Source organism: Anabrus simplex, chromosome 5, assembly GCF_040414725.1.
Source record: "Anabrus simplex isolate iqAnaSimp1 chromosome 5, ASM4041472v1, whole genome shotgun sequence".
NCBI lineage: Eukaryota > Metazoa > Arthropoda > Insecta > Orthoptera > Tettigoniidae > Anabrus > Anabrus simplex.
The window spans coordinates 453,414,717-453,440,080 of record NC_090269.1 but is presented as its reverse complement, the minus strand read 5'-3'; the positions used below and the strand labels follow the sequence as shown (position 1 = coordinate 453,440,080).

At 41.3% G+C, this 25,364-nt stretch overlaps 1 protein-coding gene across 1 annotated transcript in view; it reads right to left on the bottom strand.

Moving 5' to 3' along the window:
• Window positions 1-25,364, bottom strand: part of LOC136874642 (zinc finger protein 343-like) — a 243,509-nt gene that overhangs the window by 50,680 nt on the left and 167,465 nt on the right. The window contains exon 5 of the mRNA XM_067148268.2: window positions 21,007-21,089. Coding sequence (XP_067004369.2) covers window positions 21,007-21,089 — 83 coding nt within the window. The remainder of the gene's footprint in view (window positions 1-21,006; window positions 21,090-25,364) is intronic.

Below are 25,364 nucleotides of genomic sequence, written 5' to 3'. Positions count from 1 at the left end.
TCACATCATCATCTCCAAAAGACGTATTAGCAAGGGATACCCACAGGTATGAGCAGGCACCCCTGGTTTTTGGAACATTATATAGACGAAGTTCTACCAACAGGGTAGAGTATTAACGCTTATGCCTCCGATGCCCTTCTTGTAGCTGAATCTGATAGTGAACAGAATTTAAATTACTAAGCAAATTTATCTTTAACCTTTTAAGTGCTGAGTTACTGTTGACTGTTGGTACCTCAGTGCTGAGTTTTTGCATTCGTATGTAAAACAATTTGTAGAAGCCTCAATTTTTAACTTATCAGTGGAGTGATTAGCTTAAAATGTTTATAAATGCTGGTTGTTTATAAATCTAAATGCAAATGGAAAATTCTACACTTATGTTCAATATTATTTTGAGAGAAAACAAAATTACACTTATGTGCCCATGTGTGCATTATCTTTATACAAAGTAAAGAGCCCAAAATAATATAATTTCCTAAAATCTGTACGCAACTAATACATGTAACTTCTTAGAAGTATATAAGTTGATATTTTAAAATACTTTCCAAACCTGGAATGTGGTGATAGATAAATGTTTTCTACTGGTTGTTTACGATGCTGATTTGTTGAACTATCTGCACCAACTCCGCTGGCACGAAAGTTTCTAAAAAGTCAATGATTTTCAGGTTTTTATCAAACACTACTTGGCCCTCAGAGCCTGTCACAGTTACCTGAAACTCTGGTGAAGAAAAGTAATCCATCAGCCACAAAATTAGCGATAAAATAGCTTTTGTACACACCGTGTTTTTCTTCCTCCATTTAGGAGGAGGCTCTGTTTCCCTCTCACATAGAATATTTTCGGCACTCTCTCATTCACTCTCACTTTCAAAATCGCTTAACAATTCCTTAAAATGATTATCTCCATCATCACTTTCCACAGTTGTTAAAGATTCTGTGATCCGCAATAACATCACCTCAAGAGCCATGTTTGTCTACATCACAGACGAACTCCACAGATGTCTACAAAAAGCTCTGTAAGTTACTTCCCGTAGCTATAATCTCTGATTAGTTAGTTCTGCATAATGCCCAACAGATGGCAGAACATGTCAGAGATCAAATTCGCACTCGAAAGTGAACCGGGAAAGTAAAAAAAAAAACTAAAATTCTCACGCACCATCTATAGACAGGCGTAGCACTGGTGGACCAGCCGCGTCAGCCCGTCTATAGGCGGGCGTAGCATTCATCGGGTTAAGCACCTAATCTCAGTGGGGCTCTGTAAACAAGCTTCAATTAAATTCTTCAAGAACTAAAGCCATGTTTATTATAGGACAAGAAAAGTTAATCAAAGAACTAGGAGAAACACGAACACAAACTCACACCAGATCGACAGAGAACAGCTGAACAAAAACCAAGATCAGTACATGAAGAAACTGACAGTGGAGAGTAAATGGGAAAACTTAAAGGATAAGGTTAGAGAAGAATCCAAACAATTGGCCACTAATAACAAGAGAAGGAAGCATGAGTGGTGGACAGAAGAATGTGAAGAGGCGGTAGAGTACAGGAGGAAGACGTGGGTAAGGTGACAGACTACCAAGAAGGAACCGGACCTGTCAACTTTCGAGACAGCGAGAAAGATGGCTGCCAAGACGATCAGGAATGCCAGAAGGAAAAGGTGGAATGAGAGGCTGGAAGAAGCTGATCATGCATTTAAGAAAAATAAATCACGATCCTTCTTTAAGGAGATGAAGTGCAGGATAAAGGGTTATGAGGCGAGAGAACCTTTTGTGAAAGGACAAGATGGCGAGTTGAAAATAGGAGAAAAAGATGTATGCGAGGAAATGGCAAGATATTTCAAAGATCTACTGAACACAGAAGCACCCACAGGGAGCATTACTCTACAGTATAGCAGAGACATCAAACAAGGACGAGCACCCACCAAAACAGAAGTTGTGAAGGCAATCAAGGATCTCAAGAACAACGAAGTGGCAGGTAATGATGGTATGTGCGCCGAGGAGAGCAAATGGGGTGGTCCTGCAATGGAAGAAAGCATGTACAGAATAATAATGGACACCTGGATAAATAAGAAGATACCTAGCGACTGGAAAGAAGCCATAATTATACCAGTACATAAGAAACGAGACAAAAGAATACTGGATAACTACAGAGGTATCTCACTGCTAAATATTGGGTACAAGATACTCTCGAGACTATTGCTGAACAGAGTGGAAGCACAGCTTGAAGCAACCATAGGAGAATACCAGGGTGGTTTCCGGAAAGGGAGAAACTGCGTAGAACAGATCTTTGGACTAAAGAGAATCATAGAGCAAAGACACAGGAAAGGAAAAGACACAATAGTTAAATTTGTAGACTTCGCAAAAGCCTACGATTCAATAGACAGGAACACACTACTGAACATCCTACGCGACAGAGGATTGGATTCTACGACACATGGATTGGTGGGGGAAACATTGAAGGATACAACTGCTAGAGTAAGATACCGGAGTATGTTGTCAGACAGCTTTGAAATTAAGACAGGAGTCCGACAAGGGGATGGGCTGTCGCCAATATTATTTAACCTAGTTTTGGATGAAGTGGTGAAGCAGTGGAGACAGTTGAATAGAACCATGGGAATTGATGGTGTACAGATTGGATATAAGATCAAAAACAATGTCATAAGTAGTATAATTGGACAGTTCTGCGGCCACCACCACCACCGGGCTCCCACAGGCCTCTTCCACCACCACCACAGCCAGAGGCCTCCCAGATGCCTCCTCCACCACCACCACAGCCAGAGGCCTCCCAGAGGTCTCCTCCACCACCCGCGGGAAATTTGAATTTGTAAACAAAGCCACGTGCTTTTTGACAGCTATCATCAACAACAACAACAACGCATCGCTAACCTCAGTACTGCCATCTTGACGGGCCTAAACCTCAGTAGTGCCAACTTAACCTAACTAGCACGAGGTAAACAAAGCCACATGTTTTTTGACAGCCACGTGCTTTTTGACAGACAACAACGCATCGCTAACCTCAGTATTGCCATCTTGACCGGCCTAAAACTCAGTAGTACCAACTTAACCTAACTAGCGCGAGATAAACAAATCCACGTGTTTTTTGACAGCCACGTGCTTTTTTGACAGCTGTCATCCGCCATCTTTAAACCACAGAGCACTGTGCTGCCCTCTTTATCGCAGTAGCCGCAAATTCGTCACCTGTCATCCACAGTGCTGCCATCTTGGCGGGCCTAAACCTTAGTGCTACCAACTTAACCTCACTAGCGCGAGATAAACAAATAAACGTGCTTTTTTGACAGCTGTCATCCGCCGTCTTTAATCTATAGAGCACAGTGCTGCCTTCTTTAGCTACTTACCTTTGAAATGTGGTGGCGGATAATTTGAAAAATGCTTTTGACAGCAGCCATCTTTGAGCACCGTGCTGCCCTCTTTAGCTAGATACCTGTGGTGGCAGACAATTCTACGTGACAGCAGCCATCTTTGAGCACAGTGCTGCCCTCTTTGTGGTGGCGGGAAATTCCGCGTGCTCTTGTTTGGAAACAAACTCACGTGCTTTTTTCTGACAGCTGTCATCCGCCATCTTGCATCACAAACCTCAGTGCTGCACTCTTTAGCTAGATACCTTTGAAATGTGGTGGCAGCAAATTGAAAAATTCCACGTGCTCTTGTTTAGTAAACAAACTCACGCGCTTTTTGTCAGCTGTCATCCGCCAACTTACATCGCAAACCTCAGTGCACCGAGCTCGATAGCTGCGGCCAGTATCCAGTATTCGGGAGATAGTAGGTTCGAACCCCACTATCGGCAGCCCTGAAAATGGTTTTCCGTGGTTTCCCATTTTCACACCAAGCAAATGCTGGGGCACGGCCGATTCCTTCCCACTCCTAGCCCTTTCCTGTCCCATCGTTGCCATAAGACCTATCTGAGTCGGTGCGACGTAAAGCAACTAGCAAAAAAAAAAAAAAAAATACCTCAGTGCTACACTCTTTAGGTACATACCTTAAAAATATGGTGGTGGATAATTTAAAAAGAAAAATTCTACAGCAGCCACCTCTCGGCGCTAATTGCACAAGATGGTGGCTGTACATGACTCTTTAAAGGTGCTTACGCATGATGGCCGCCATACATAGGTTCTTATGAGACGCCCTTGGGATGCTTGCGCAAGATAGCGGTTATACAAGGTTCCTTATGAGATGCCCTAGAGATGCTTGCGCAAGATGGCGGTTGCTCTTATGAGGCGGCTTAAGGATCCTTGCACAAGATGGCTAGAGACAACCTAAGGATGCTTGCGCAAGATGGCGGACGCAAGATGGCGGCTATACACGACTCCTTATGAGACGCCTTAAGGGTGCTTGCGCAAGATGGCTGCTGCTCTTATGAAGAAAGCTAGCTTAGAGGCTAACGTGTCATGCTAGTTCGATTCATTAACTTTGGGGCTTAAATGCAAAATGTTAAATATCTCGAAAATGGTGCATCGTAGAGCAAAACGGACAAAATTTTTCTGCCCAATGCCTCGATTCGCAGTACGAAGAACGTGATAGCATAAGAAAAACATAGTCTAATGATGAGATCAACGGTACGGTTCCTACTTAGGCTCTTTGGCATTCGCTCTGTTTTAGATTGTATTGAAACAAGTCTTCGTAACATGATCAGGTCTAGCTATGGTAGAGAGTATAACGTGCCGTGCAGGTTCGATTCATTAAATTTGGGGCTTAAATGCAAAATGTTAAATATCTCGAAAACGGTGCATCGTAGAGCAAGACGGATAAAATTTTTCCACCTGATACATAGGATTGCAGTATCAGGAACATGATAGCATAGGAAAAACATAGTCTAATGATGAGATCGACGGTTCGATCCCTACTTAGGCCCTATGGCATTTGCAGCTATCTAATTCTACAAGATGGCGGCTATACATAGCTTCTTATGTGACAGCTTAAGAGCGCTTGCACAAGATGGCTGCTGCTCTTATGAGACTCCCTAGGGGTGCTTGCGCAAGGTAGCAGCGACAAGACGGTGACTATACACAGCTCCTTATGATACGGCCTAGAGGTGCTCACACAAGATGGTGGCTGCTCTGATGAAGAAAGCTAGCTTTGCATCGTGCAGGTATCTTTACAGCACTAAACCTCATACCTTTGAAATGTGGTGGCGGGTAATTTGAAAAATTCTACGTGCATTTTCTTAACAGCAGCTATCTTTAAACAATAGCGGCTATACATAACCTGTTAAGGCCTCCTCTTATGTCACGGCATAGCTCTATCGAACAAGTTTAAACCTGCATCGGGATAGCTAGAGTAAGCACGTGCTGTAGTGATGACGTCATTATGCATGTTTAGATTTGCAAATCACTAAAGAAACATAACAAGACTAGAATCGAACACTGCACTCTATGCCGTTAACTTTATTATGATCGGGCGAGTTGGCCATGCGCGTAGAGGCGCGCGGCTGTGAGCTTGCATCCGGGAGATAGTAGGTTCGAATCCCACTATCGGCAGCCCTGAAAATGTTTTTCCGTGGTTTCCCATTTTCACACCAGGCAAATGCTGGGGCTGTACCTTAATTAAGGCCACGGCCGCTTCCTTCCGACTCCTAGGCCTTTCCTGTCCCATCGTCGCCATAAGACCTATCTGTGTCGGTGCGACGTAAAGCCCATAGCAAAAAACTTTATCATGTGATCGGAACATTGATTGAAGTGTTTAGAACACTAAATAAGTGATCAAGTCTAAAATAGAACACTGTACTCGATACAACATGTGTTTAGAACATGTCAGGGGATACCTTTGTTCTAAGAAGATTAGGTTACTGCACATTCCTTGTATGGCTAATAGGCTAAAGGGCTAATGGGCAAAAGGGCTAAAGGGCTAATGGGCTAAAGGGCTAAAGGGCTAAAGGGCTAGGGTGCCTCTCCTCTCTTTATCCGGGCTTGAGACCGGCTCTACAACTAGAGGCGGAGTTAACACCCTAAGGATGGAAGAATGTTGGGAAATAATCTATACGAATATAGCTACTCGATCGACTATATACTACAGATGGATGACTTAGGTGAGGGAAAGCGCTTACTTAATAATTCCTACAAACGTGTAGTAGGCTTAGGAAATGAAGTAAAATCATCAAGCTGTAATGGCAGTGAAACATTCAGATTTTCTTCTTCTTCTACTTTCCCTTTACTACAGTTTTGATCAACATCATTATCCTTATTATCATAATCATGATCTTGCCTCTCTTTATCTTGAAGTTTGTGCTTAGTAACAGAACTCGCAGCAGGTCTAGACAACAAGGGAGAATTAAAAATCTCTCGCAGAGGTGTACTTTTTAAACATAAATCAGTCTTCCCTTGAATATGGTTGAGCTCTTTGTATTTTGTTCCTGATGAAGCTACATTACATGCGGCTTCATGACGTTGAGCGTTGTATGCGTTCTTGAACTCTCTTCTACAATGTTTGCATTGAAAAATTGTCCTACATGATATCTCATGACGTCTCCTGTGATAGCATCGGGAAAATGCTTTTCCACACTCTTCGCAAATATACCTAGAAATAGGTTTTTCCATGACGGACTTTTATCTTCTGCTAACAGATTCTTCTTTAAATGTACTTAACATTTGTTACTCTCTACTTCGATGATGCGAATAGCTTAGCGATTAACAGTAAACTAACACAAAAGCGTATAACCAAGGTAGCAACAGTAAGGTTTAAGCCCATCAAGATGGCAAGAGTGAGGTTAGCGACGTTCTGTTGTTAGATTTTAAATTCCGTGCTATAACATGCATAAGGTGGCAGCCTTGAGGTTTACCGCCGTAAAGATGGCAGCAGTGAGGTTAGCGATGCTCTATTGTCCTTCAATGTGAGGTTAGGGTTCGTCAAGAAGACAGCTGTCAAAAAAAGCACGTGGCTTGGTTTACTAAACAAGAGCACGTGGCAGTGACGTCACGGTCACGCAATCAATCCTCAGTTCTACGTCGTTAAGAGCAGCATTAGGATTAGCTATGCTTAAAAATCTTGGGAACAGAGCAGCAGTATGAATAGCCATGTTTCAAAGCGTGTACACATTACCTATTGATTTTGCATGCATCGACTCTCGTACTAAACTTCTTCCGCTAGATTGTGCTGCTATCTTAGCATAACCTATACGCATGACCTTAAAGTACAAAGAATAGCCATGTTTCAAAGCGTGTACACTTCTCCTATCGATTTTACAAGCATCGACCCTCGTACTAATCTTCTTCCGCTAGATCGTGCTGCTATCTTAGCATAACCTATACGCATGACCTTAAAGTACAATGAATAGCAATGTTTCAAAGCGTGTACATATTACCTATCAATTTAGCATGCATCGACTCTCGTACTAAACATTTTCCGCTAGATTGTGCTGCTATCTTAACATAATTTTATACACATGAAGTTAAAGTACAAAGAATATCCATGTTTCAAAGCGTGTACACATTACCTATCGATTTCACATGCATCAGATATCGCACTAAACTTCATCCGCTAGATTGTGCTGCTGTCTTAGCATAACCTATACCCATAAATTTAAAGTGCAAGGAATAGCCATGTTTCAAAGTGTGTACACATCACCCTGAACTTCTTCCGCTAGATTGCACTGCTATGTTAGCATAACCTATACGCGCAAACTTAAAGCATAACAAATAACGATGTTTAACAGCGTGTACACATCACCTATTGATTTTGCATGCATCGACTATTTTTTACCGCCAGAATGTACAACGATCGCATATGTGTATTGCTAACGTATGTGTATAAAGCTAAAGCACAAAGGATAGCTATATTACAAAGCGCGTACACATCACCTATCGGTTTTTCATACATCGACTATCATACTAAACTTCTGAAGCTAGAGTGTACAACGTTCGCAATTCTGTGCTGCTACCTATGTGCGTGAATTTAAAGAATAAAGAATAGCGTGTACACATCACGTTTTGATGATGCATGCGTCAACTATCGTACTAGGCATCTTCCGCTAGAGCATGTAGCAATCGCTTTTGTGTATCCCTAACCCATGTGCACGAACTTAAAGCACAAGGAAGAGCTATGCTCCAAAGCGTGTACACATCACCTATCGATGATGCATGCATCGACTATCGTACTAAACTTCTTCCACAACAGCGTGCGACCATCGCTTGTACGTGTGCTGCTATCTGAACATAACCTATGTGCACGAACTTAAAGCATAAAAAATAGTTGTGAGTAAAAATCTTGTGAACATAGCAGAGTGTTTACTACGTAGGTGTAGACATTGAACTTTGCATGCTGAAGCAGCATACTACGTGACCGTGACGTCACTGCCACGTGCTCTTGTTTAGTAAACCAAGCCACGTGCTTTTTTTGATAGCTGTCTTCTTGACGGACCCTAACCTCACATTGAAGGACAATAGAGCGTCGCTAACCTCACTGCTGCCATCTTTACGGTGGTAAACCTCAAGGCTGCCACCTTATGCATGTTATAGCGCGGAATTTAAAATCTAACAACAGAACATCGTTAACCTCACTCTTGCCATCTTGATGGGCTTAAACCTTACTGTTGCTACCTTGGTTATACGCTTTTGTGTTAGTTTACTGTTAATCGCTAAGCTGTTCGCATCATCGAAGTAGAGAGTAACAAATGTCAAGTAGATTTAAAGAAGAATCTGTTAGTAGAAGATAAAAGTCCGTCATGGAAAAACCCACTTCTAGGTATATTTGCGAAGAGTGTGGAAAAGCATTTTTCCCGAAGCTATCACAGGAGACGTCATGAGATATCATGTAGGACAATTTTTCAATGCAAACATTGTAGAAGAGAGTTCAAGAACGCATACAACGCTCAACGTCATGAAGCCGCGTGTAATGTAGCTTCATCGGGAACAAAATACAAAGAGCTCAACCATATTCAAGAGAACACTGATTTATGTTTAAAAAGTACACCTCTGCGAGAGATTTTTAATTCTCCCTTGTTGTCTAGACCTGCTGCGAGTTCTGTTACTAAGCACAAACTTCAAGATAAAGAGAGGCAAGATCATGATTATGATAATAAGGATAATGATGTTGATCAAAACTGTAGTAAAGGGAAAGTAGAAGAAGAAGAAAATCTTAATGTTTCATTGCCATTACAGCTTGATGATTTTACTTCATTTCCTAAGCCTACTACACGTTCTGTCGCAGTGCAAACATCTCAAGAAGAGATGCAAGGTAAAGAAGAAGGAAATTTCAACGCTTCATCGCTGTCGAAACAAGTTAAGTTTGTACCTAGAAACGCTACTTCTGAAGCACGTATTACATCAAAACATGTCCCTACACATCAACTGTCTGCATATAGACTCCAAGTTCACAACAAGCCTCTATTACCCTATGTAGATATAAGGTACTGTAAAGACCCCAAGGTACTCGCAATACGTTTACAACTGCTAAGAGCCTATCATGATGCTGGTTACACACAGTACAAAGAAGATATTTTTGAAATAGAGCATGAATTACGTCGTGTAGGTATTATTAAGTAAGCCCTTACCCTCACCTAAGTCATCCATCTGTAGTATATAGTCGATCGAGTAGCTATATTCGTATAGATCATTTCCCAACATTCTTCCATCCTTAGGGTGTTAACTCCGCCTCTAGTTGTAGAGCCGGTCTCAAGCCCGGATAAAGAGAGGAGAGGCACCCTAGCCCTTTAGCCCTTTAGCCTATTAGCCCTACAAGGAATGTGCAGTAACCTAATCTTCTTAGAACAAAGGTATCCCCTGACATGTTCTAAACACATGTTGTATCGAGTACAGTGTTCTATTTTAGACTTGATCACTTATTTAGTGTTCTAAACACTTCAATCAATGTTCCGATCACATGATAAAATTAACGGCATAGAGTGCAGTGTTCGATTCTAGTCTTGTTATGTTTCTTTAGTGATTTGCAAATCTAAACATGCATAATGACGTCATCACTGCAGCACGTGCTTACTCTAGCTATCCCGATGCAGGTTTAAACTTGTTCGATAGAGCTATGCCTTGACATAAGAGGAGGCCTTAACAGCTTATGTATAGCCGCTATTGTTTAAAGATAGCTGCTGTTAAGAAAAAGCACGTAGAATTTTTCAAATTACCCGCCACCACATTTCAAAGGTATGAGGTTTAGTGCTGTAAAGATACCTGCACGATGCAAAGCTAACTTTCTTCATCAGAGCAGCCACCATCTTGTGTGAGCACCTCTAGGCCGTATCATAAGGAGCTGTGTATAGTCACCGTCTTGTCGCTGCTACCTTACGCAAGCACCCCTAGGGAGTCTCATAAGAGCAGCAGCCATCTTGTGCAAGCGCTCTTAAGCTGTCACATAAGAAGCTATGTATAGCCGCCATCTTGTAGAATTAGATAGCTGCAAATGCTAAAGGGCCTAAGTAGGGATCGAACCGTCGATCCCATCATTAGACTATGTTTTTCTTATGCTATCATGTTCCTGATACTGCAATCCTAGATATCAGGTGGAAAAATTTTATCCGTTTTGCTCTGCGATGCACCATTTTCGAGATATTTAACATTTTGCATTTAAGCCCCAAATTTAATGAATCGAACCTGCACGGCACGTTATACTCTCTACCATAGCTAGACCTGATCATGTTACGAAGACTTGCTTCAATACAAGCTAAAACAGAGCGAATGCCAAAAGGCCTAAGTAGGAACCGAACCGTTGATCTCATCATTAGACAATGTTTCTCTTATGCTATCATGTTCTTCGTACTGCGAACCGAGGTATTGGGCAGAAAAATTTTGTCCGTTTTGCTCTACGATGCACCATTTTCGAGATATTTAACATTTTGCATTTAAGCCCCAAATTTAATGAATCGAACTAGCATGACACGTTAGCCTCTAAGCTAACTTTCTTCATAAGAGCAGCAGCCATCTTGCGCAAGCACCCTTAAGGCATCTCATAAGGAGTCGTGTATAGCCGCCATCTTGCGTCCGCCATCTTGCGCAAGCATCCTTAGGGCGTCTCTAGCCATCTTGTGCAAGGACCCTTAAGCCGCCTCATAAGAGCAACCGCCATCTTGCGCAAGCATCTCTACGGCATCTCATAAGGAACCTTGTATAACCGCTATCTTGCGCAAGCATCCCAAGGGCGTCTCATAAGAACCTATGTATGGCGGCCATCATGCATAAGCACCTTTAAAGAGTCATGTACAGCCACCATCTTGTGCAATTAGCACCGAGAGATGGCTGCTGTAGAATTTTTCTTTTTAAATTATCCACCACCATATTTCAAAGGTATGTACCTAAAGAGTGTAGCACTGAGGTTTGGGATGTAAGTTGGCGGATGACAGCTGACAAAAAGCGCGTGAGTTTGTTTACTAAACAAGAGCGCGTAGAATTTTTCAATTTGCCGCCTAGCTAAAGATGGCAGCACGGTGCTCTCTTGATTAAAGATGGCGGATGACAGCTAACAGAACTTTTCAAATTGCCCTCTACTACATGTCATAAAGAGGGCAGCACGGTGCTCTGTGGATTAAAGATGGCGGATGACAGCTGACGAAATTGCCCGCATGATAGCAGCACAATGCTCTATTGATTAAAGATGGTGGATGACAGCTGTCAAAAAGCACGTGGCTTTGTTTCCAAACAAGAGCACATAGAATTTTTCAAATTGCTGCCAACACATTTCAAAGGCATCTAGCTAAAGAGTGCAGCACTGAGGTTTGTGATGCAAGATGGCGGATGACAGCTGTCAGAAAAAAGCACGTGAGTTTGTTTCCAAACAAGAGCACGTGGAATTTCCCGCCACCACAAAGAGGGCAGCACTGTGCTCAAAGATGGCTGCTGTCATGTAGAATTGTCTGCCACCACAGGTATCTAGCTAAAGAGGGCAGCACGGTGCTCAAAAATGGCTGCTGTCAAAAAGCATTTTTCAAATTATCCGCCACCACATTTCAAAGGTAAGTAGCTAAAGAGGGCAGCACTGTGCTCTATAGATTAAAGATGGTGGATTACAGCTGACAAAAAAGCACGTGGATTTGTTTATCTCGCGCTAGTGAGGTTAAGTTGGTAGCACTAAGGTTTAGGCCTGCCAAGATGGCAGCACTGCGGATGACAGGTGACGAATTTGCAGCTACTGCGATAAAGAGGGCAGCACAGTGCTCTTTGATTTAAAGATGGCGGATGACAGCTGTCAAAAAAGCACGTGGCTGTCAAAAAACACATGGATTTGTTTATCTCGCGCTAGTTAGGTTAAGTTGGTACTACTGAGGTTTAGGCCCGTCAAGATGGCAGTACTGAGGTTAGCGATGCGTTGTTGTCTGTCAAAAAGCACGTGGCTGTCAAAAAACATGTGGCTTTGTTTACCTCGCGCTAGTTAGGTTAAGTTGGCACTACTGAGGTTTAGGCCCGTCAAGATGGCAGTACTGAGGTTAGCGATGCGTTGTTGTCGATGATAGCTGTCAAAAAGCACGTGGCTTTGTTTACAAATTCAAATTTCCCGCGGGTGGTGGAGGAGACCTCTGGGAGGCCTCTGGCTGTGGTGGTGGTGGAGGAGGCATCTGGGAGGCCTCTGGCTGTGGTGGTGGTGGAGGAGGCCTCTGGGAGCCCGGTGGTGGTGGTGGCCGCAGAACTGTCCAATTATACTACTGTCATAGTGGATTGCCTTGCCTTCGCAGATCATATGGTGTTGTTACATGAGAAGGAAGAAGAAGCAAAGTTGGCACTAGCAAATCTAGCAGAAACTGCAGCAAAGGTTGGTCTGAAAATAGCCTACAACAAGGCGAAGGTACTGAATACGAAGACCGATTGGAATTTAAAAGGCCAAGTGTTAGAGAGAGTCGACAGCTTCCGGTACCTAGGTGAGAACATCACGGGTAAAGTACAAAGCAACTAAAGTACCACAGACAGAGCTCAACTGCTGCTGAAACTACGATATGCAGCCATGACTACATATGGAAAGAAGAACCTCTCAAGGAATGCCAAACTGCGACACTACATGATAACCATCAGGAATGCTGCATTATATGCAACTGAAACGCTGACATTAGGCAAGAGAGCTTGCATACAATTGGAGAAGGAGGAAAGAAGAATCTTGAGACATATATGGGGCACCAAAAAGCAAGGTGAAATTTGGGTACACAGATCAAGGCAGGAACTATATGCGAGTATAGAACCAATCTCGAGTGTGATAAGAAAGAGAAGGTTAGGATTTGTTGGACATCTCATGAGGATGGAGGACAGTAGGCTGACGAAGAAGATATGGAATGCAACCTGCTTAACTGGAAATAAGTGGATGAAGGAAGTCAGAGAAGATTGGGAGACTATTGGCATAAAGGAAAAATATCCACTGATGACAGTACAGGATAGGTCCAAATACAAAAAGCTCGTGGAAGGTCACAGATGGACAGACACCAGGATCCAGATTCAGATCACGGAAGCCGAGAGAAAGAGGAGGAGTGAGAGAATGAAGATGTATTGGGAAGAAAGAAGACGTACCGAACAAGTCACTCATGATCCTCAGGGGTCGTAACAAACCTAATAAATAATAAATAATCAAAGAAAAATTGTTATGAACAATAACAGAATAACATTAGATGATCAACTTCTATATTTGGGTGTTGTGCTTGATAAACAGTTGACTCTCAGGGCTTATCTAAACAGATTAATATTGAAATCACGCGAACTTTTACAAGGACTTGCAATTGCTTGTGGATCTTTTTGGACACTTAACTCTGGGGTTCTATGAATAATATATTTGGCATTTTTTTTACATTTAATACTGCATTGTGTGTCTGCTTTCCGTATTATACTGAGGAAAATTTGTTGGAAATCCAAAGATGGTTTGCTTTAAGAACTTCTTGTGCATATTGCACTACATCAACTGATGCAGCAGTTATAATTGCTGGAACAGAACCAGGAATTGGTGAAGCGGAGTTATCATTACTGTCCACTCACTCTGGTAGAACAAGTTCACAGCCTTCACATGTCGGTCTAACACTCAAGAATGATATTCACTATCCACTCACTCTGGTAGAACAAGTTCACAACCTGCACATGGCGGTCTCACACTCAAGAATGATATTCACTGTCCACTCACTCTGGTAGAACTACGTTCACAGCCTGCACATGTCAGTCTCACACTCCAGGATGATATTCACTGTCCACTCACTCTGGTAGAACTACGTTCACAGCCTGCCCATATCAGTCTTGCACTCCAAGATGATATTCACTGTCCACACACTCTGGTAGAACTATGTTCACAGCCTGCACATGTCAGTCTCACACTCCAGGATGATATTCAATGTCCACTCACTCTGGTAGAACAAGTTCACAGCCTGCATATCTCACGCCCGGTTTCACCAACCTTCGTCAAAATGTCTTGATGATCATCAAATATGATGGTCAATCAAGGTTTGACGATTCGTTAAAATGAGAAGCGTTTTACCAACGCAGATTGGCTTTATTTGAGACTTCGTCAAATATGACGTTTCGTCAGAATAATATTTTGGTTTCCATGACAAATTAATGTATGTTAGCCTTTCTGAATCACTCGTAAAACAAAAGAGGGTTAGGATGCAATATAATTCAGTTCCCGCGAGTTATGTTATGTTTCTCTATTAAATTAACTCGTATCTAAAAGTCAGTTATTTCATATTGTTTTGATAACTACTAAGAAGAAATGGACAAGAACGAAACTTTTAAAAAAAGGGGAGAGAATTTCTCCAAAAAAGAGAAGGCATTAATGGTAAGGTTAGTTGCTGAAAAGAAGGATGTAATAGAAAATAAGCGAACCGATGGTGTGACTATAAAAGAGAAGGAAAGAGCTTGGGAACAATTAACAGACATGTTTAATGCTAGAGATTTTGTTAAAAAAAGATCTACGAAGCAGCTGAAGTCATTTTATGACAATTTTAAGCGCAGGTCGAAACAACAGAAGGTCCAGGATAAGATCAACATGCATAAAACGGGAGGTGGAGCAGTTGAAACCTCATCATGAGATGAAACCTCTTCCCAATTATTATCTATTATCTGTGAGCAAGTGGAGCCCATTCATAACGAGTTTGACTGCGACGCTTTCTATATAGATAAAATAGATAACACCGGTCGCGAAGGATGCTGTGGAGATGAAACGAGTGCGACACATAACCTCTCTGCTATGTCGGAGATCACACCTCATGAAGAATCAGTGACGTCAGCTGTTTCTACCGAGCAAGTACTGATATCGCAGCTGACACCAGTGTCAACTACTTCGAAGAATCCGTGGAGTGCAAGGAATAGGCCCAAATTAAATAAAGTGAAAAAGACAGAAGCTGCCAAAGCCCGTGAAAAACTTTCCGAACTGTCTGAAGAAAGACGAAAACTATGCAACCTAAAGTCGAAGAACTTAAAAGAAAAACATGATTCAGAAATGCGGCTTCTTGAAATGCAGAAAGAAACTGAACACATGAAACAAGAAAATGAAAAGCTTAAAACATCCGTGTTGCAAGCAAAACTTGCCAAGTATTTGAACAAGTAATTATTTATTAATAATGTAGTATCGCTAGTATTTAAACTAATTTTTTTATTTTTCTCTCGTCCAATACAAGGGATCATTCTAAGTGCTAGAGAACAATAATTTGCATCTCTGCATTATGTGACAAAATACATATCGGTGAAAATGAATTAACAAAAATTACATTGATGTAGACACAATTTAAATTGCCAGTAAATTGAAAGCAAATTAGTTAAAATGTAATAAAAATAAGTTCATATCATTGTGTAAGAACATTTCATTAAAATGCTTGCGAATTTGTTTGTTTAACTTGACTACTTTCTTAGAGGAAATGAGTTTCGACAATCCTTTCATGAACAGCAGCAGGCACACCGTCACGAAGAACATCTACGGCGGGGACAGGTACCGCATCAAATATAAGATCATTTCTGTCATGAGCTCTTTTCTCTTGCAAATACTCACAAAGCTCTTGATCCTTGGGAGGATCCTCCTCTCTAGTTTGTATTGCAATATTGTGAAGAATAGCAGTGGCTACTATGATGGTTAATGCAGTTCTTACTTTTGTTTTTAATCCTAAAGATAGCACAGGAAACCTCCTTTTCCACACCCCATACTGTCTCTCTACAGTGTTTCTTGTCTCCACATGAGCTTTGTTGTAGTTTTCTTGACCTTCAGTCCTTGGATTCAAAAAGGGAGTTAGAAGATAGGGGGCTAACCATTATCACCCAATAAATGCCCTTCTGGTATTCTTCCTGTTTCGAACATCATTCTGATTTCTGAGTTATCAAAAATGAAGCTATCATGTACCGAGCCGGGCCATCGTGCTACTACATTTCTAATCAGTAGATTTGCGTCAGAAATGGTCTGAACGTTAATGGAAAAATATTGTTTTCTGTTGCGAAACATTTCCGCATTATGACCGCCAGGAGACTGTATTGGTACATGAGTACAGTCAATTGCCCCTATTACACCCGGAAAATTACATATACCATAAAATTCCTGAATAACAGCATGTACTTCATCTGCGCTAGGAAAAAAAACATAGTGATGTCTTAAATAGGCGATTGCTTCAGACACATTCTTGATATATCTACTTATTGTAGCTTTCAAAACTCCATTTGTATCTCCAATTACTATTTGAAAAGAGCCAGTAGCATAAAAACGGAGTGTCAGAAGTAATTGCTGGATAGGAGTGAGTGGTCTATTCCTATTAGTGGGATATTCAAGCCTTGGTTCAATTTGTTCTAATAATTTCAAAGTCACTTGTTTAGAAAGCCTGTACCTCATAACAAATTTCGAATCGTCCATCGCGTGGAAATGGTCATTTCGTTCCATAATTACTCTTTCAGGTCCAAGATTCTCCAACAGTTCTATATACATAATCTCAGCGTCAAAATTCTCTCCCATTTGCACTACGAGCTTTAACATATAAATGAGCACAATAATAACTGAGAAGAAAACCGGTTTTTCATTTAGTGCACTCACGTTCTCAAATAAAATTAAGAGAGGAAAAATATAGAATGACAAATAATTAGGGAGTAGATACAGTACAATATTAATGTCCAGAATAAAACTATCGTATTGCTCCACTTTACAAGGCACTATTTAACAACACTCCAAATGACGACTATTCTCACTTCATATGTAGAGCAAACCTGTTATCACGAAGCCATTGCACTGCACTTAAATTCATCATACACTAGCACTGCTTGTATTGCCGATGCGCAATATCGAAGTAATAATCATCCTCCGTTGGAGCTATAGTCGTACAGTTTGCTGTTGAGATATGCGATATGCAGCGGGCGTTTTCTTGACTTCACTTGTGGTAGCTCACCTCGACTTAACGACAGCAATGTTGTTAGTTATTTATTTCGCCTGATCACACTTCCTTGAATTTACATCAAGTCTGTGACCGTTCGTCAGTTTGACAGGAGTAGATATGTCTAAATTGAAATGAATATTACCATATGTTTACAGCATGGTAGCCATTTTAATTAACTTGAGGATCGTCAAGTGAGTTGACGAACGAAAAACCATTCTTCAAAGTTGAGGAAGGATTTGATGATCATCAGTGAAAATGGATGCTGGAGAAACGTAAAAAGTGGATTTGACGGACCATCAAATATTTGACGATCGTCATCTCCCTTGATGAAGGTTGGTGAAACCGGGCATCAGTCTCACGCTCCAGGATGATATTCTCTGTGCACTCACTCTGGTAGAACTATGTTCACAGCCCTGTGCTGATATCCAGTGTTTACTTCCACTCCACTACAGCACACATGTTAGCTACACAGCGACTGGCCCAAGAGACCCTCACAGGACAGCAGGCATACAGAATGAGTCTTCTGTTCTACAGGCGGAAACTCCAACAGTCTGGTCCACTCTGTTCCGCTCTCTGTCGCTCACTGGATGAGCTCAAACTGAACCCTTCTCGCAGGTCATGCCTTACCTCTGTACACCTTGGCGGCCCTTTGAGACACATCGAGCACTCAAAGACGGTAGAAACCTCTAGTATTGGAAGGCTCTCAGTCGCGTTTCTCACAGATTTTGTGCACCTTGAGAGCCGCCAATAATGGTAACTGCACTACGGTGCGCCGGCCCTCTCCCAGCAGTGAGCATGATGTAACACAGTTGGGCCCGCTCTCCCTACAATCTGCACTAGGGTGCGCCGGCCCGCTCCCAGCAGGGCGGTTGTGCTGTGAGCACGATGTAATACAGATGGGGCCACTCTCCTTACAGTCTGCACTAGGGTGCGCCAGCCCTCTCCCAGCAGGGCTGTTGTACTGTGAGCACGATATAACACAGGTGGGGCCGCTCTCCCTACAGTCTGCACTAGGGTGCGTCGGCCCTCTCACAGCAGCAAGCATGATGCAACACAGGTGGAGCCGCTCTCCCTACAGTCTGCACTAGGGTGCTCTGGCCCTCTCCCAGCAGTGAGCATGATTTAACACAGGTGGGGCCCCTCTCCGTACAGTATGCACTAGGGTGCTCTGGCCCTCTCCCAGCAGGGCTGTTGTGCTGTGAGCACGATATAACACAGGTGGAGCCGCTCTCCCTACAGTCTGCACTAGGGTGCTCTGGCCCTCTCCCAGCAGTGAGCATGATTTAACACAGGTGGGGCCCCTCTCCGTACAGTATGCACTAGGGTGCGCCGGCCCTCTCCCAGCAGGGCGGTTGTGCTGTGAGCACGATGTAACACAGGTGGGGCCGCTCTCCTTACAGTCTGCACTAGGGTGCGCCGGCCCTCTCCCAGCAGGGCTGTTGTGCTGTGAGCACGATATAACACAGGTGGGGCCGGTCTCCTTACAGTCTGCACTAGGGTGCGCCGGCCCTCTCACAGCAGGGCTGTTGTGCTGTGAGCACGATATAACACAGGTGGGGCCGCTCTCCCTACAGTCTGCACTAGGGTGCGTCGGCCCTCTCCCAACAGGTCAGTTGTGCAGTAAGCATGATGTAACACAGGTGGGCCCGTTCTCCCTACAATCTGCACTAGGGTGCGCCGGCCCTCTCCCAGCAGGGCGGTTGTGCAGTGAGCATGATGTAACAGAGGTGGGGCCGGTGTCCCTACAGTCTGCACTAGGGTGCGCTGGCCCTCTCCCAGCAGGGCGGTTGTGCAGTGAGCATGATGTAACACAGGTGGGGCCGCTCTCCCTACAGTCTGCACTAGGGTGTGCCAGCTCTCTCCCAGCATGATGTAACACAGGCAATATTGGGCCGCTCTCTATCTGGTCTTGCTCAACAAATTAGCCATCATACCACAATATTGAGGGCTGAAAAAATGTAATCATGCAAATGCTAAGTGATTGCACCATCAACAATGATTTCAGAAGTGAGTGTTCAATAAAATGAAACTCTATCCAGACAGAGATCTGTCCTATTATTAAGATTCTCACTTAAATCTAACCGATAGTTTTCAAGAACTTAAAGAGTTTTAATATGAGCTTCTAGGAAATATTATGTTGATGATATGCGCAAGCAGCTGTGAGCTTGTACTCAGGAAATAGTGGGTATGAACCCCACTGTCAGGAGCCCTGAAGAATATTTTCATGGTTTTCCATTTTCATACCGGCCAAATGCTGGGGCTATACCTTAATTAAATCCATGGTTACCTCCTTCTCACTCCTAATAATATGATAATAAGTTGATGGAAATAGCTTTTTCTCAGTGATGACAACGTCGACCCCTGAACATGGGAGTGAATAGCTCGTAATGACAACAATAATAAGCCATAGCCTCAGGTAATATGTGCAGGCAACTGATCCCATCTGGCTGCCTCCTTGCCTATTACAACATTCAGTTTTTCTCTTGCACTACTAAATGCCAAGTGTCTCATGGATGCCAATGGCTGGGAATAGGAACAAACTAATGGGTCCACTTTCTCTATACAAAACAATGCTATAATATTTAAATTACAACTATTAAATTAATAAATGGAACTAGTTTCAACGGCTTTTCTTGATGTTAAGTTTTCAAGAAAGTTTTAACTTAATGCTGTACAAGGTGTTACTCATTTTCACTCACAGTCCATTTAATCACTTAATATGGCAATATTGGTCCTGTGCTTTGTTTTATATGTCCCGCCTACAGAAGACGTACTTCATCTTTGAACAGTGACACAATTTCACTTTTGGACATTGAATTTAGGGAAATACAAAGTTGAACACGGAACTTTAACAGGATTATAGGTTAAATTTATAATTGTCACATTTTCTTATAAGAAGAAATTTTACTTTCCACAAGTTACAAGCATTTAATCGCTTTCAGACCAAATATTGAACTTTGATTTCATGTTCCCTATGATCAAAAGAGAGCTATCTTAAAAAATGTTATGCAGTGATTCAAGAAATGGTGTTATCCTTTTAATTATTCTGTAACTTGGTGTTGTAAGAAGCGATCTTCCATCACCTTAATTTAGTCATATGTCCAATTGTATTGTGCATTGCTTTGTATGTTTATTTTGTATACGTGTCAATGTCAGTTTTTCAAAGTTTTTTGGCTGAAGATGATGCAGAAAAAGTGTTGAAACTAGTTTGACTTATTAATTGAAATGTTGTAACCTAAATATTATAGCATTGTTTTGTATAGAAAAAGTGGACCCATTAGTTTGTTCTTAATCTATTTGCAGTTCAATACAGATATATATTGATGCTTGTTGTTTTAAGGGGCCTAACATCAAAGGTCATTGGCCCATACAGATATATATATATATAAAATGTTCTTAAATTTAAATGTCAATGGCTGCGTTTTAACGTAGTTTGTGGGGTACACACCCAATGTGTCACCAGAGATCATAAATATCATTGGTTTTAACATACTTTGTAGGGTACACACCCAATGTGTCACCAGAGATCATAAATATCATAAAACAAGTTTTGTTGAATGAACCATTTTTTCTGCCCTTCAGTAATATATCTACCTGTGCCAGGTTCAAACCAATATTGCACAGGTCTGGACCCCAATATTCCACCAATTATCCACAGAGGGAGCCAGTTAATACATAAATAACAAATTCCAATTTAAGGAGGGGTTATGAGTGTAAAATCTGTAAAATCTAATTTACTTAAACTGTACATACCTGGTTTCTTCTTTGAAGCATGGGTTAACATGATCAACTGTGTGTTCTTCTATGGTTATTTCATCCTTAACACCCTCAAAGGGCTATAAGAAATATGGAAAGTAAATTAGAAAAAGTACCGGTACAGTAAAGAGGTAACAAGTCATGACAAAGCTGACACATCATTTAACATACAAATATGAAGAGATTGGAACAAAGTGGAGATGATGATGCTTGTTGTTTAAAGGAGGCTAACATCTAAGTCATCGGCCCCATAGGAACAAGAAAAGGAACTGTACAGTAAAACCTCATTAATTCAAAGCCTTTGGGACCAAAAATTGGACTTTCAATTACCTGATTTTGAATAACCACCAAATTATAATTCCGAAGTGCCAACCCTTACCATAACACAAAATATTTTAAGACTCATTACTGCACGCAATTAACAATGATTCACAGTTCAAACTTTTCAAATGTTGTGGAAAAAAACTATTTCCAAAATGAATGCAACAAGGTGCATTTACAGTATTCAAATAATGTACTTGGATAACTCACTGACAAACATAACCTCACGCAGCAAAAGAGAAAAAAGCATGAATCAAAGACGAGGAGAAATCCATGTTGGCTCTCTTGTGCAAGTGCTTTATCCATTGGATTACTGGTACTGAATGCCTTTTAGATGCCCTTAAAACATTGTGGCTTATGAAAATTTCCTATGATGAGGGGAGAAAGTCTCTCACTTCCATCTGCATTACAACATAGGAAAGTGACTCTATCCTTGTATGATTTCCTGCCATGGCACTTGTGTCATAATTCAGAAATGCCAACCCTTGCCGCATCACACAGTATTCTAAGACTCATTAATGCATGCAATCACCTTGATTCACAGTTTGACCCTTTCACTTTCAAGCTCTCAGCTGACGGATGTGTGAAAACTGACAGCCATATTTAACCCAAAATGCAAACATTTCATTTAAAATTACATGGAAGGCACACCAATGAAAGTTTGTAAACTTATAGAGTATATATCACTTATTTATCACTGCATGTCCCTAAACCAGAAGGGTTCAATTTAAAAAAATAACAAGTGCGGAAACAAAGTGACAAGTTTCAGACTTTGAAAGTAATTGTGAGAAATGGTGTTGAAAGTACAAATCTATGAACGTTGTCATATTATTGTTTACTACGTATGTGCATTAGATCCAAGGATAGGTTAAACTAAAAGTCGGTCATTTAGAATAAAATACACATTTCTTCTTTGAGGTGCAGGATTATTATAATAGTCATCTACACTTTCTGATTCAGACAAGGAAACATCATCACTTGAATAATTTCCATGATATAATGAGCTAAATGAATTTTCTTCGCCTTGTCGCATGCGATAAATAACTAGGCCTAACCTAAATGAACTAATTCCGACTAGCTATATCTAACACTTCGCTTACAATATGCACCTAATTACCTAAGAAAATTATTAGTAATGAGCTAGCAAGTAAACTAAATATAATACGTATGATACTGCAAAATTCCACTACATAATCAGCATCAGCAAAAACAGAGAGACATGCTTGCATGTTTGCCACCAACCACGACCTAAACAAGACACCGAACTCCAGTGAGCACATGTATTAAACTCTAAGAATATCGATCAATACGGATAGCCAGCATTTCCCGCGGAGTATAATGTGAGTTAGTTAAAACAGTGCTCTTTTTATTCCATGCACAATGCTGCTATCTGGCATGTAAATAATGAATAAAAACACAGGCTGGCCATGATGGATCCTTACCATGTCAGTTTCGCAGGAATCGTGGGTACCGATAGATCGTTACCTTGAAGGCATAAGGGTACCCGATACCATGGAAAAACAATTTCTGAAATGTATCTAACAAGGTGCATTTACATTATTTAAATAATGCACTTGGATAAATCACTGACAAACATAACCTAACACAACAAAAGAGAAAAAAAAAGCATTATTCAAAGATGAGGAGAAATCTATGTTGACTCTTGTGCAAGTCCTTTATTCATTGGATTACTGTAGTGTGTGCATTTCCGATACCCAGAAAGTACCCAATGCCCTTAACACATTGTGGTTAATTTCCTATGATGAGGAGAGAAAGTCTCTTTTGCATAGCAACACAATCCTAGCTCTTCTCTCCTTTAAAACCATACATCCATTTGGATTTGGCATTAAGAAACCAATGCAATTTCATGGGCACATTCTCGGCAACTGTCCGCGTCGCCAGTGCTCCTCCACACACTGTCCGCTACGTGATACTGTGGTGTTTCTTAAAGCTCTGATTACAAAAGAATTGCGAATTCACTTGAACTAAGCAAATATGAAGCACACTGCAGACAGACGGAAGTGAATGAAAGTGTGAAAAGCTATCCCTGCACGTTCCGGAAGACACGTTCTATCATGACGGGGATAAATTTTGAATTCATATCGCTCTGTAAAAGACTCATTCTCTTTAAATTTAAAAGCAGTTTTGAATTAAAAGTCTGAATTTCTGTAATGAGGCCGACATTGTTCTTTGAATTATGAATTACTCATATTTTGAATCAAACAGCTTAAATAATATGCAAAACCGTACCTCATATTTCCAGGAACAAGAGCTTCATTGAATTAGACAGGACTTCTAATTAACTGATTTTGAATTATCAAGGTTCTATTGTAACAAGATAAACATAATGTTGCAGTAATGTAATAATAAAGATAACATAGAGTCACGTCGTCACGTATTTTCATGACCAGAATAAATATTAACGTAAACAACACAAATAATCCACTTGGTGGTCTAACTGCCACCGAATATCTATAACACTGCAAAAGAGTACAAACACAGCCACTAGTTGAGAAACCAAGTGATAACACACGATGAGAGGACAGCACTGGAAGCGGGAACAAGCACATCCCTTGCCTTCTCTTCTCACAACATTGTGTTCATCCTATTGTGTGTTCTAAAATGACTTGTCTTGTGCGTTCCCATATATGACACTGATCATCAAGCAGGCATATACTGGATTTCATCTTGAAGGAAGTCAATGATTTGACTGCCATGTCCATGTCAGTTGCTGGACTTTCCTTTGATTCTCGAGAATCTGAAGGCTTTGTCACAATTGACTTAAAACATGTTTATTCAGATTCTAAAGCAGACTGTGCCAACCTTGCAGTCTACTGGTAACGTGTTCACCACATGCGTGAATGTCCCAGGTTTGATTACTCGCCAAGTCTGGAATGTTTACCAGAATTGGTGGACTAGTTTGCAGTTCACTCAGACTATGTAAAAAGAATTAAGGAGTTCGCTGACAGCGAGATAGCCTCGCTGGTCCAACGAGACAAGAAAATTTGTCATACTGACGACACTGGAGCCTTCAGCTCAGCAGCAGTCGATTTGAAGGCCAACAGCATCATAGGGTTTGATTTGCTGTTCAAAGGACTCTCTTCAGACAGAGTATTTCACAAGATACCAAAACACCCTACAATTTTTTTATATTTTTCATCCGATACAGACTAGATTTTGTACTCAATATTTAAACTGATGACATCTCCCATGTTTATGAAAGAGACAAACTACTCAGAAACTTTACATTTTGGCCCCTTAGAAGTGAACTTCAACTGTTGCAACAAAGGTGAATAGTTTGAATTTAGTTAACCCTAATCAATCAATTGAATATTAAAACAAACCCCTCATGGCACGTCAGTGACCACTGCTCAGACTGAAAGCCTGCAGGTGCCATGCAGTCGGCACAACAAATCATTCATGTTCCCCTATGGGAATTGATTCTTGTAACAATGAATCTTCTCGGCTGTTACTTTTGGCTTTCTAGACCAAAGCCGCTATCTCACCATCAGATAGCTCCTCAATTGTTATCACACAGGCTGAAATGACCTCAAACCAGCCTTCTAATACAGGCAAAAATCCCTGTCCAGGCTGGGAAGTGAACCCAAGGCCTTGGCATAAGAGGCAGGCATGCGAGCCGTTCACCGCTAGGCCAGCTATCAATGGAACAATAATCAATTGAATTCATCAATCTAAACCTTATTAATAAAGGGTGAAGAAACATAAGTAATGCAGTGTAGTTTGAAAATAATACTAAGGAGAAGATATGAAAATATCAATGGCTCATCTAGCAAATGTCCCAAAATAATCAGCATTGCAAGGTTTGAAACTCGCAAGGCTCACTTCATCTCACAATCAGATCACAACAAATGTAAGAGAAACAAAGGAAGCTGGGATGAGTGATAAATTTTTCATTGTACAGAAGAAGATTAAAGGAAATCACAGGTAACATAAAAACCACTAAATATTCTGAGCCATAATAAACAATGAAGTTGTATTAGCCCTAGAAACTGAGAACAAATTGAAGGTATGGA